Below are 13,450 nucleotides of genomic sequence, written 5' to 3' on the forward strand. Positions count from 1 at the left end.
TATGCCACACTCTCCTTGAGACTCAAGAGAGATTCCTGAGAAAATTAAGAGTCATGAGATAGGAGACAATGTTCAATTGTAGATTAGGAACTGGTTATTGGACAGAAAACAGAGGCTAGGTTTAAATAGCCATTTTTCTCAATGCAGGAAGGTAATAGTGGAGTGCTTCAGGGATCCGTACAGGTACCAGTGTTACTTAACTTATTTATAAATGATCTGGAAATTGAAATGACGAGTGAGGTGATAAGTTTGCAAATGACACTAAACCATTCAAAGTTGTTAAAACACATGCAGACTGAACAATTGCAGGCAGACCTTAGGAAATAGGAAGACTGGACATCCAAATGGCAGATGAAATTTAAATGTGGACAAATGCAAAGTGATGCACATTAGGAAGAATAACCCAAATCATAGTTACCAGATGCTAGGGTCAACTTTGTGGGTCAGCGCCGAAGAATAATATCTAGGTGTCATTGTAAACAATATGCTGAAACCTTCTACCCAATGTGCAGTGGCAACCAGAAAAGCAAACAAAATGCTAGGAATGATTAGAAAATGGATGGTAAACAAGACTAATAATGTTATAATATCTCTGTATTGCTCCATGGTGCTACCTCACCTTGAGTATTGCATTCAGTTCTGGTCACCTTATCTCAAAAAAGATATAGCAGAACTAAAAAAGGTTTAAAGAAGAGTGAGCAAGATGATAAAGGGTATGGAACTCCTCTTGTTTGAGAAAAGACTAAAGAGATTAGGGCTCTTCAGCTTGGAAAAGAGATGGATGATCGGAGAGAGATATGATTGAAGTCTACATAATCCTGAATGGTGTGGAACAGGTACAAGTGGAAAGATTTTTTACTCCATTAAAAATTACAAAGATTAAGGGACACTTGATGAAGTTACAGGGAAATACTTTTAAAATCAATAGGAGGAAACATTTTTTCACTCAGAGAATAGTTATGCTTCCCGGTTCGGCTCCTTAATTGTAGAAGTGATCTGCTTTTGCGTTCTTGGCTGAGGCCATGAGATCCATTTCTGGTCTCCCCAGTGTCACACAATGAGACTGAATGCTCTCTGGGACAGGGACCACTCCCCTGGATCCAGAGTCTGTCTGTATAAAGAGTCGGCTTGGTCGTTCTCTACTCCTGCCACATGGGCTGCTAAGAGCACCTGTAAATGAGCTTTTGCCCTCTTGAACATTTGTGCCTCAAGGTGTAATGAGGTGCTTCTGATGCCTTCTTGTGTTCACATAAGCTACTGCGGAGGCATTAACGGAACACACACAGTAGAGAGTTGTGCGGGGACAGAAATCCCACCCGTCCCCGTGAGGACTCCCACCCATCCCCACCCATCCCCGCGAGGAATCCCTCCGTCCCCACCCGTCCCCACGAGGAATCCCCTCCGTCCTCGCCCTTCCCCGCAAAGAATCCCCTACGTCCCCGCGAGGAATCTCCTACGTCCCCGCCCGTCCCTATAAACTACAGAAATAGTTATTTCATTGAATTATGCTACTGAATTAAAGGCTCTGGTAGAAACCCATTTAAAAATAAGCAAAAAGACTTTATTAATTTGGAAATATTAATTGGGAAGAATACATACTTTGTAAATGGGTTTCTACCAGAACCTCTAATGTTTATAAATTTTTATCAACACAACTAATATACTACTTTATCCTGAAGCAAAAAAAGAATTTTTTTCCTATCTTTGTTGCCTGGTTTCTGCTTTCTTCATGTTCTCATTCAATTCCTTCCATCCACTGTCTCTCTTCTCTCTGTTTCTTCCATTTGCTCTGTTACTGTGCCTCTACCTTTCTCCCCCCTCCCAAACTGGTCTGGCACCCATCTTCTTCCCTCCGCTCCTCCCATAGTCTGGCATCTCTGTCTTCTTCCCTGCCAGCGTCTTCTCCCCACTCTCTCTTCCCCATTTCCCTTCAGCGTCCTTCTCCCCCCCATCTTCCCCATATCCTGTCAGGCAGCATCCTTCTCCCCCCTCTGCCTTTCCCATGTCCTTTCAGTGTCCTTCTCCCCCCCTGTCTTCCCCATGTCCTTTCAGTGTCCTTCTCCCCCCCCGTCTTCCCATGTCCTTTCAGCGTCCTTCTCCACTCCTTTGTCTTCCCCATGTGTTTTCAGCGTCCTTCTCCCCCCTCTGTCTTCCCCATGTCCTTTCAGCGGCCTTCTCCCCCCTGTTTTCCCCATGTCCTTTCAGCGTCCTTCTCCCCCCTATTTTCCTCATGTCTTTTCAGCGTCCTTCTCCCCCCTCTGTATTCCCCATGTCCTTTCAGTGTCCTCCCCTCCTGTCTTCCCCATGTCCTTTTAGCGTCCTTCTTCCCCCCCTCCATCTTCCCCATGTGCTTTCAGCGTCCTTCTCCCCCTTCTGTCTTCCCCATGTCCTTTCAGTGTCCTCCCCTCCTGTCTTCCCCATGTCCTTTTAGCGTCCTTCTTCCCCCCCTCCGTCTTCCCCATGTGCTTTCAGCGTCCTTCTCCCCCCTCTGTCTTCCCCATGTGCTTTCAGCGGCCTTCTCTCCCCCTCAGTTTTACCCATTTCCCTTAAGCATCTTTTCTTCTGCACTCCACCTTTCCTTCCTTTCTCCCTCCCTTTGTGGCGCTTCCCCACCCGACCGACAACAGAACAGGCTCGGTCGGACAAATCTCCCTGTCCTGTAGCCGCGAATCTAAATTACCTTCTTACAGCAGCTGGAGTAGTGAAGCTGCTGTAAGAGGTAATTTAGATTCGCGGCTACAGGGCAGGGAGGTTTGTCGGCTGGGCCTGTTGTCGGTCGATCGGGGGACCTGACCGGCTGTGCACATTCCCCTGGGCGGACCGCCCCCTCCCCCCTCTTTCGTACGCCATTGCCTTCTCCCTACATGCCCTGCTGCACACAGCCGACCGGAAGTCTTCCTGATGTCAGCGCTGACGTCGGAGGAAGGGAGGGCTTTGCTTAAGCCCTCCCTCCGACATCAGCGCTGACATCGGGAAGACTTCCGTTTGGCTATGTGCTGCGACAGGGCAGGTAAGGAGAAGGAGACTACCCTCGCGGCTCGAGTGCACTGCGATCCAACCCCGCGACCCTCGGAGGCGTCCCCACGGGATCCCCGTGACCCAAAGGGGGAACCCGCGGGTCCCGCGGGATTCCCATCATCCCCGTTCCCGTGCAGCTCTCTAATACGCTGTCAGGAAAGTCTCCAGTGCTTTCAACACCAAATGAATGGCTCTCAGTTCCAGATTTATGGATTATTTGCTTTCCGATGGCATCCACTTGTCCTGGAGCGGGCAACCATAGCAGTGGACCCTCCAGCCACCCAGGCTGATATCAGTCATGAACATCACCCATTAGGTGATTCTGAGGAATATGCCCTTCGATAAGGTATCCCCCCTGGTGCTACCAACATAAGCTGTTCCTTGCCTCCTATGACCAGGGAAGCTGCATCTATAGAGAGCGCTACTAGGGGGGAACCACTTGAGAGAAGGGAATCCTGGAGAGGATGCATATGCACTCTTGTCCAGGGGACAACCTCCAGGGTGGCTACCATTGAGCCCAGTACCTGAAGGTAATGCCAGGCCATGGGGCTTGGCAATGCCAAGATCTCTGTGATCTGCTTCCTAATCTTCTGTTTGTGTGTCTCAGGAAGGAAGACATGGTTTCTTGCTGGGTCAAAGCAGACTCCCAGATATTCCAAGCACTGAGTCGGATGCAGTTGACTCTTCCTGAAACTGACTATCCAACCAAGTCCCTGGAGGAGATCCACCACCTGCTGAACTGTGTGCACACCTTCCTGCCTTGAGGGGGCTCTGATGAGCCAATCATTCAGGTATGGGCAAACCTGTATGCCCATCCTGCGAAGGTGAGCTGCTACCACAACCATCATCTTTGTAAAGATGCGCAGGGCTGCGGCCAATCTGAAAGGCAGTGCCAAAAACTGGAAGTGCCTCTGAAGAACATGGAATATCAGATACCTTCTGTGATCTGGAAAAATGTGAATGTGAATATATGCCTCCCTTAAATCCAGCAAGGCTAGGAATTTCCCCAGAACCACTGACTTGATGACTAACCGGACCATCTCCATGCGGAAGCATGGAACTCAGTGTTTCGTTTACTGACTTTAGGTCCAGGATAGGCTTCCAATCTTCTGTGCCTTTCTTAGGCATTATGAAGTATCTACATAGGCCTAAAGTACTGGGATTAAATATTTAATAACATAAGAATCGCCGCTGCTCGGTCAGACCAGTGGTCCATCATGCCCAGCAGTTCGTTCCCACGGCGGCCCTTAGGTCAAAGACCAGTGCCCTAACTGAGTCTAGCCTCACCTGCGTGCGTTCTGGTTTAGCAGGAACTTGTCTAACTTTGTCTTGAACCCCTTGAGGATGTTTTCCCCTATAACAGCCTCCGGAAGAGCGTTCCAGTTTTCTACCACTCTCTGGATGAAGAAGAACTTCCTTACATTTGTACAGAATCTATCCCCTTTTAACTTTAGAGAGTGCCCTCTCATTCTCCCTACCCTGGAGAGGGTGAACAACCTGTCTTTATCTACTAAGTCTATTCCCTTCATTATCTTGAATGTCCCCTCTCAGTCTCCTCTTTTCAAGGGAGAAGAGGCCCAGTTTCTCTAATCTCTCACTGTACTCCTCCAGCCCCTTAACCATTTTGGTCGCTCTTCTCTGGATCCTTTCGAGTAGTACTGTGTCGTCCTTCAAGTACAGAGACCAATGCTGGACACAGTATTCCAGGCGGGGGCATACCATGGCCTGGTACAGTGGTATGATAACCTTCTCCGATCTGTTTGTGATCCCCTTCTTAATCATTTCTAGCACTCTGTTCGCCATTTTTGCCATCACTGTCCACCACTGTGCATTGCACGGTCAGCTTCATCGACGTCGACCAGTACTCCCAAGTCTCTTTCCTGGGGGGGTCTCTCTGAATACTGCACCGGACATCCTGTACTCGTGTATAAGATTTTTGTTACCGACATGCATCACCTTACACTTATCCATGTTAAACCTCATTTGCCATGTTGCGGCCCAATTCTCAAGCATGTTTATGTCACATTGCAGGTCTTCACAATCCTTCTGTGTCTTCACTACTCTGAATAACTTTGTATTGTCTGCAAATTTAATCACCTCCCTCGTCGTACCAATTTTCAGGTCGTTTATAAATATATTGAAGAGCACGGATCCGAGCAACGAACCCTGCGGCACTCCACTTGTGATGCTTTTCTAGTCTTAAGTATTGTCCATTTTCCCCCACTCTCTGTTTCCTATCTGCCAACCAGTTTTTAATTCACATGAGTATTTCACCCTCTATTCCATGGCTCGCAATTTTTCAAAGTAGTCGTTCATGATGGGACCTTGTCAAACACCTTCTAAAAATCCAGATATACATCGACCGGGTCACCCCTGTCTATGTGCCTGTTAACTTCCTCGAAGAAGTGCAGTAAGTTTGTCAAGCAAGATCTTCCTTTGCTGAAACCGTGCTGGCTGGTCCTCATCAGATTGTGTCCATCAAGGAGATCAATGATGCAGTCCTTTATCAGTGCCTCTATCATCTTTCCTGATACCGAGGTCAGACTCACCGGTCTGTAGTTTCCCAGATCTCCCCTCAAACCTTTCACAAAGACCTAAAACTGACAGTATTTCAGTGAAAAGCCTGCACCAGGGGTCTGTTATGGTTGTCTGATAGTTACTTGAACAATACAACATTCAACAATTGCTTAAATAGAGGAAGAGCTCAGAACATGGTTCATGTTTGTGATTGTACTGATATACACTCAGGTTTGTCTTTGGGACTTGAATCTTTTACATTGTTGAATGCTGCATTGTTCAAGAATCGTGCTGTAACCATACATAGAAACCGGTATAGAGTGTTTTCAAATAGCTTCAATAGAGTATGAGTGTGCCTCAGCCCCACCACTCCACCGCTGTGCTAGCTCTTGACTGCGGAGAGATTTATATGGCACTTCATCATTGGCCGCTCATAACCATTTTCAACCTCTGTTGTTGATTTTTTCCCCAAAATCATTTATGCATATGTTTTTTTTATGTATTTTCTTATGTATATCTATAAAAAAGTTTCTTAGCTATAAAGCTCAAATGTGCTTAATTGTACTTAGCTTGTATCACATAGCTAAATCCAGCCAACGCCGGGGAGTTTAACCCAACATGTTTCGTACCATACAGGCGCTGTGTCAAGGGTCTCCCGAGGTGCAGCGTGTACAGCGGTGGAGTGATGGAGCTGAGGCACACTCATACTCTATTGAAGCTATTTGAAAACACTCTATACTGGTTTCTATGTATGGTTACAGCACGTTTAGAGATCTGATCCTAGTAAACTAATATAAGGAAACATAGCCATTCTCTTAGAGGCATTGTTCAAGAATGGCACACATTTCACCAGCTTTGAAACAGCTTCTCTGGCTCCCAGCAAGACAGAGAGTACAGCACAAAGTTCTTACGATAGTCCACCAGGTTCTGTATAGGTCTGCCCCAGCATGTTTTGGGGCATTCTGGGAGATATACAAACTGGGAAGGACATTAAGATCAGAGGAAGGGATGAAACCAACAGCAATAAAGGAAATGGGAGTACCATATTTATTAATTCAATTTTTTTAGCCGGCCTCACAAATGAGCCCAGAACGGGTTACAAAGTACATCCATAATAATCCAGACAGAACATAATTTACATAAATTACAATATAGACATGACAATAAAACATATGCACCAAGTAGTATCTGGTGAGATTAGGTGACGTAGGAGTGTTGACTGAGTGGCATTTCTGGGTGAATGACTTAAAGGTACTGGGTTAGTAAAGAGGAAGGTTTTCACGGCCTTCCTGAAATTCCAGAGTCAATCTAGTGATCTGCCAGATGGGGGGGATGGTGTGTCAAAGTTTGCTTGTTGTTTGTACACTTTTTTAATCCTTTTTCTTGTGGTGTCTTGTATATGGAGTATCTGCCACAGCCCGATTCGTCTTCGGGAACTGGTTCTATGGTATAAATATCCAAAAGTGGTACCATCACTTGGACCTTGGCCTCCTTTTCTGGCTGTCCGGCTGGGGAGTCGAAGAACAGATCTGGAGGGGGGTGAGAAAACTCAATCTTGTGCCCCTCCCAAATAATATCCAGAACCCAGCAGTCTGATGAGATCCGTTCCCATTCACTTCATAAAGCAGTCAGTTGACCTGGCATCATTATTGCTTTTTGGTGGCTAAACCACTGCGTGACCCAGATGGATGCTGGCATCTCTAGTTGCCAAATTTCTGTCTAGATCCTTGGAAGAGTCTCTGAGAAGAGGAACCAGAGGACACTGGCGGAATCTTTGAGAGAAATGAAAATTGCCTAAGCTGCCCTCTGTGGAATGTTGAATTCTACTGTCTAGTAGAGATTTGGGATGGCGATCTACCACACTAGCCATAAGGTCCTCCAAGTTCTTGCCAAAAAGCATCTGCTCCTTAAAGGGTAATCTGCTTAGAGTTCCCTTGGAGGCTGAATCGCCCGCCCACTACCTAATTCAGAGCATCTGGGGGGCAGAAAAATGACATAAGTCAACACCTTGCTCATGACTCTGATGATGTCATAAAGAGTACCGGCTACATAATCCACTCCCTTCATTATCAAATGGGGACAGATGTCTGAAGGAATATGCCACAACCTGGTAAGACAGGTCCATGCCACAAAGGAGGCAGCTGCTGCTGCTTTGATACCCAAAGCCAGTGTTTCAAACTGTCTTTTAAAGGACTATGTCCACCTTGCATCCTTCAGCAACACCCCTCCTTTGCTAGGAAGGGAGGTACGCTTAGTCACGAACTACCATGGAACCTGTCGGCTGCAAAAACAGCCACTGGAAGTCCAGAGCCAAAGAATAGAGCCTGGACATTTCCTTTGCCAACTTTAGGGAGCCTTCTGGGGACTCCAATTGGTCAATGACTAATGAAGTGATGTCTGGATGAGCCAGAAAGAAGGTAGTCTGTGTGTTTGTACCACTCATAATGGAACAATGGGAGGTGGAGGGCTCTTGAGAGTCCAACTTCCAACTCTCAGAGTGTGTCCGAAATGACATGTGAAACAATGGTGGACTTGAAAAGATGGCGTACTGAGGGATCACAACCCTGATCAATAGCAGCTACAGCCTCTTGATCTCCAGCCCCATAAAGGGACCCTAACTCATCCAAGGATGCAGCGGATCCGTGAGATAATAAAGGCTTGGGAAGGAACTTCCAGTCCTCCCAGTTCTTCTCTGAGTGGTCATTGACGCCTGGAGTCAGCTTGTTTCAAGGTGGGGAAGATTGCTTTAGGCGGAACTCTCCCTGTACCGGTGCTAGCATACTCGCAGGCAGGGCAGTGCTCCCCGGGCCTGTCAAATAGGCTTTCCACAAGAGACTGACAAAGTCTCAAAAACCCCTGGACAGGTGGCCCTAAGGAATTGTGTGGAACCCAACTGGGGTAGTTGGACCTCCACACGCTTGCGTTTCACACCCTCATTGCGTGTGGCTTCTGAACAGGATCTCTTCCCTGTTGGCCAGGCTTTTTGGGGTTCTCCCATCCTGGAGAACTCTAAGGAGCCCTGAAGCTCCAGCCCCTTGATCCCTTGCCCCACGGCATGTGGAACATGGCCGCTCGTCTGCAAACAAAGCTGTGCAAAAAAGGCATGAAACAGGGGTAGACTGGCCTGGAGAATCCATTGCAAATGATCCCTGAGCAAAACAAGGGGTTCTGAGGCAGAAGGAAGCTATTGAAAAAAAAAAAGATTGAAAAAGAATCTAAGATGGTCACTGCCAGTAAAATCATGTAAAAACAACATAAGAACATAAGAATTGCCGCTGCTGGGTCAGACCAGTGGTCCATCATGCCTAACAGCCCGCTAATGCGGCAGCCCTTAGGTCAAAGACCAGTGGAATATTTCCTGAAATGCAGAAAACATCAAAAAAGTTATTTTGAAGGGGAGGGAACATACCTCTAAACCTAGAAACCCTTGGATCTACCTTTTTTTCTGTCAATCTCCCCCACCCCTCAATTTTCCTGTAGGTAAAGGATTTCTGCCTCAGAGACTGCTGGAAATAAATCTACCACTGGAAATCTTCTGGTTGCTGGTCAGGAGAACTCTTACCAATAACTCTTAACCCTCAAAATCCATGAGATGCGTTGGGGAGGGGGCATATAATTTGCAACTGGTTCCCTGATACCCAAAGGGTTGTTATACAGAGGTCCCACAGCCTGCGCTTAAGCCTTTGATAAATCAGCAGGAAAGCAAGCTTCCAGGGGAATGGACCCCAGACACTTGATGGATGACAAAGCAGGCTGGTTCCACAGGTATTCCAAGAGAATGGCTTGTGAGCAGCAGCCCTTCATGGGTCTGCATCCTTTTCCCAGTGGAGTAAGCCCAAGAAGGAGAACTCTGGACATGGAAGCCATGCAGGAAAAAAAGAACTAATGGAAAAAAAGACCCAAAAATAATAAAAAGAAAGAAAGAAAAAACAGATCAGGACACGTCGTAGTGTAATTAGTGTTATAAACCAATTATGGATAATTAGTTCAGGGTTCTGTGGCTCTCAGATATCTAGGGGAAGCACTAAAATACACAAAACCTGAGGTACAATACTTTTTGTTTGTTTCTGTAATCAGATCAGTCAGACCAAATAATGAACAAAAATTTTTTATTCAGAATTCTAGTCAGTCATATAAAATAAATCATGGCATACCAAAATGCTAAGGCTTAGATACAGGCATAAAAATGGCATTATCCCTAATACAGCTAGACAACATGTGCAGGCACCTAATAATTCTGTGACAGACACAAAATACGCATAAGAAACTTAGATTACTTAGAACCAGAAGGACACACAGCTAAGTTTTATTACTGATAATTATCCTGTCCCATAAACCTTTCCTTAGAGAAATGCTTTCCAATTCTACCTCCCCGTTGAACTATAGAGGCAATTTCTGCACTTACCATCAGAGGGGAGAAAATGTCTCCATGGGGGTGTGCGAAGTATTCTCTCTCATTCCAGGCAGTCAGCCAAGATGTGCTCTAGTTTTTCCATTAGGATGGACTGCAGCACAGCTGGTGAAAAAGGTATGGCAGGCTGATAAAAGGTCAGTACTAGCTGACAGTCCTTTGTGGGTATCCAGAGGCAAAGTTCAGTTCTCTGAATGCAGTCAGTCTTATTGAACACTCTCTTGCTAGAGCAGCAAGGCACACAGACTGCTCTCTGTAATCTTATTTCTGGGGAAACACATGAAGCCACGCCAGTCCAAATTTGGTTACTTCTCTCCAGACTTCCTTTGTCTTCTCTCCAACTTCGACCAATTCCAACTCCCTAAAAACTGCAAAACTTTTTTTATCCTCCTATAAAAGGTGTGTCCTTTCTCCTTTCTCTTTTACGCAGGCATTTTCCAGGACCAATTGGTGCCATTCTGCAGGAGCATACCACAGTTACATAGCAAAGCCTGCTGGACAGTGTCAAATGTAATACAAATCATCCAGATAAGATAAGGTACCAGGCAGAATTGTCCAAATTCTGCAGATGTAGAACTTCTCTCCTCCACACATTCTGGAGACGAAGTCTCTCAGTGATGGTACAAGGTGACCTTGGAGCGCACACACAGCTTGCAGAAATTCCAAGATGCTTTAAGAGAGATAAAATGGAGTTTGGCCTAGGTAAGGTCCAAAATCTAAAATGGTAGTGTAGCAATAGCCCTACAACACCTTCTCAGTTCGCTTGCAGAAGGAAATACTGAAGAGGCAGCTATTTTCCACTGGTGAAGGGGAGGAGTTGAAAGATATGAGTGACACCCTTATGCAAAGTTTGCAACTATAGGACAACAGTTTCAGTACAGAATCCTAAGACTTTGCAACAGAAATATCAATGAGCATATAAAACTACAAAAGTGTACTCACGGAGCAGCAGTGAGGTGACTGTGAACACTTCGACTCTCCTTAAAAAGCATCCTGGAAAAAAAAACAATACAGTGAGACCGAAATGAATAAATGCATATTGAAACTTCAGTCCAGTCTATATTTATTGTCTGTGATTCATCTGAATATGCACCTGTGTGCTCTCTTACCCAAAGAAAACTTTTAAGAATTCTAGTTCTAGAGAATTTAATTTAGTTTATTACTATATCACTTTTTACTGCAAATGGTTTACAACAGAATAAGGGAAGATTAGGTTTTTACTTTGATAATCTTCTTTCTAGTAGAAAGGCATACGAGTCTTGAAGCAATGGGTTATTCACCTCTAATCATGAGTTGTGTAGAAGGCATCATCTACTTTTTTCGGCTCTAGCTCCTCTATCCCTGCTCTGTGTTCTTAAGTTTGTACCAAAGCAGTTGACAACCACTACAAAAGGAGAAAGAGGAGGGGCAAGGGGAACTCTCCAACCAAGCCAAGTCTGCTCTGTTATTGACCAAAAATGCAATTAAAGAAAACCAGTGCCAATAGGAGCATAAAACAAGGTGGAACCTAACAATCCACTGACCATCAAGTTTTATTAAAATTTTGATTCAATCGCATTATTGTAATTTCTAAGCGATTTACTTGATACTCACTTACCCTCTCATGTTCCAACTTGGTCCGATTTCTCCATTCCATCAACAACCATTTTTGAGAAGGAACTTATCTGCCATCTGGAAAACTACCTGTGCACATGACCCAATTTCATCCCCATGGCTATTGTAATTGAAACATGGACTTTCACCACTGGCCAGAGATTAAGATTATTTAGAGTTTCTCTTCGGGATCTATTCCAGCTGAATGGAAGCAGGCATTTGTATGCCCTATTTTGAAAAAATACACTGTAAATATTTCACCAGGTCCTAAAACACTAATACAACACCTAGTGAGATAGCAGAACTATAGAACTGCTGCAGATTTCTACACAGAAATGAGATTAATAAATTCAGAATACAAAACTTTATTCTAACTTTGTATTTAATTTTTCCATTCGTTTTGTCAGTGTCTCTTTAGTTTTTTCTTTATTTTCTTCTATCTTTGCAAGGGTATTCTGTCCATTTGACATATCTTCTCTCTCCATGTCCACCTTCTATCTTCCTTATGCATACCAGCATCTACTATCTGTGTCCTTGTCCCTTTGTACCCCTGTGATCAGCATTGCCCTTCTGTGCCTCCATTCCCTCTTCCTCCAGCATTCCCTTTTTGTCTCTGTCCCTTTCCTCCCTCTATGCCTAGAATCTCTTCTCTGTGCATCACCTCGCTATTCTTTTCTGCACCCCCTCCTACACCCTGTGGCTTGCAGGTCTCCCTCTCTATTCCCTTCTCTCCCATTATTGCAGGGGTGTCAAAGTCCCTCCTCGAGGGCTGCAATCCAATCGGGTTTTCAGGATTTCCCCAATGAATATGCATGAAATCTATTAGCATACAATGAAAGCAGTACATACAAATAAATCTCATGCATATTCACTGGGGAAATCCTGAAAACCCAACTGGATTGCGGCCCTCGAGGAGGGACTTTGACACACCCCTGCCCTATGGTCTGCATATCTACCTCCTTGAATCCAGTGTCTCCCCGTCTTTCCCCGACCAAGTATCTCTCTCCACTGCCTTCCCACCAGTCCAGCAGCACATTTTTCTTTTCCTTAAGTCCAGCATCACCTCTCACTCTCACTTTTCTTCAACACCCAGGCCCAGCAGCATTTGTCCCTTACCTCCCCTCACCATCCAGGTCCAGTACAACCTCCCCTTCTCCCTCCTCTACCCCCATTCCAGCAGCACATCTCCTTCTCCTCCCACCACCGCCCAGATCCAGCATCACCTTTCCCTCTTACCTTCTCCCACCACCCAGGTCCAGCACCATTTCTCCTTGACCTCCTCCCACCACCCAGGTCCAGCACCACTTCCCCTTCTCACCTTCTTCTGCCCCCAGTCCAGCAGCACCTTTTCCTCTCACCTTCCCCCACCATCCAGGTCCAGCACCATCTCACCCTCCCCTTCCTCTACTCCCAGTCCAGCAGCACATCTCCCTTTCACCTCCCACCACTACCCAGGTCCAGCAGCATCTCTCCCTCTCGCCTCCTCCCACTATCCAGGTCTAGTAACACCTTCCCTTCTCCCTCCTCTACCCCAGTCCAGCAGCACCTCCCACCAACACCTAGGTCCAGCAGTACCTCTCCCTCTCACCTCCCCCACCACCCAGGTCCAGCAGCACCTCTCCCTCTCACGTACCCCCACCACCCAGGTCCAGCAGCACCTTTCCCTCTCACCTTCTTCCACCACTCAGGTCCAGCAGCACCTCTCCCTCTCACGTACCCCCACCACCCAGGTCCAGTAGCACCTTTCCCTCTCACCTTCCCCCACCATCCAGGTCCAGCACCATCTCACCCTCCCCTTCCTCTACTCCCAGTCCAGCAGCACATCTCCCTTTCACCTCCCACCACTACCCAGGTCCAGCAGCATCTCTCCCTCTCGCCTCCTCCCACTATCCAGGTCTAGTAACACCTTCC

General features: G+C 46.2%; 1 protein-coding gene across 3 annotated transcripts in view; it reads right to left on the bottom strand.

Moving 5' to 3' along the window:
• Positions 1–13,450, bottom strand: part of UBN2 (ubinuclein 2) — a 264,565-nt gene that overhangs the window by 58,804 nt on the left and 192,311 nt on the right. For all 3 annotated transcript variants that reach the window (XM_033935206.1, XM_033935205.1, XM_033935204.1), the window contains exon 11: positions 10,889–10,939. In XM_033935206.1, the coding sequence (XP_033791097.1) occupies positions 10,889–10,939 (51 nt within the window). The remainder of the gene's footprint in view (positions 1–10,888; positions 10,940–13,450) is intronic.

Source organism: Geotrypetes seraphini, chromosome 2 (assembly GCF_902459505.1).
Source record: "Geotrypetes seraphini chromosome 2, aGeoSer1.1, whole genome shotgun sequence".
Taxonomy (NCBI): domain Eukaryota; kingdom Metazoa; phylum Chordata; class Amphibia; order Gymnophiona; family Dermophiidae; genus Geotrypetes; species Geotrypetes seraphini.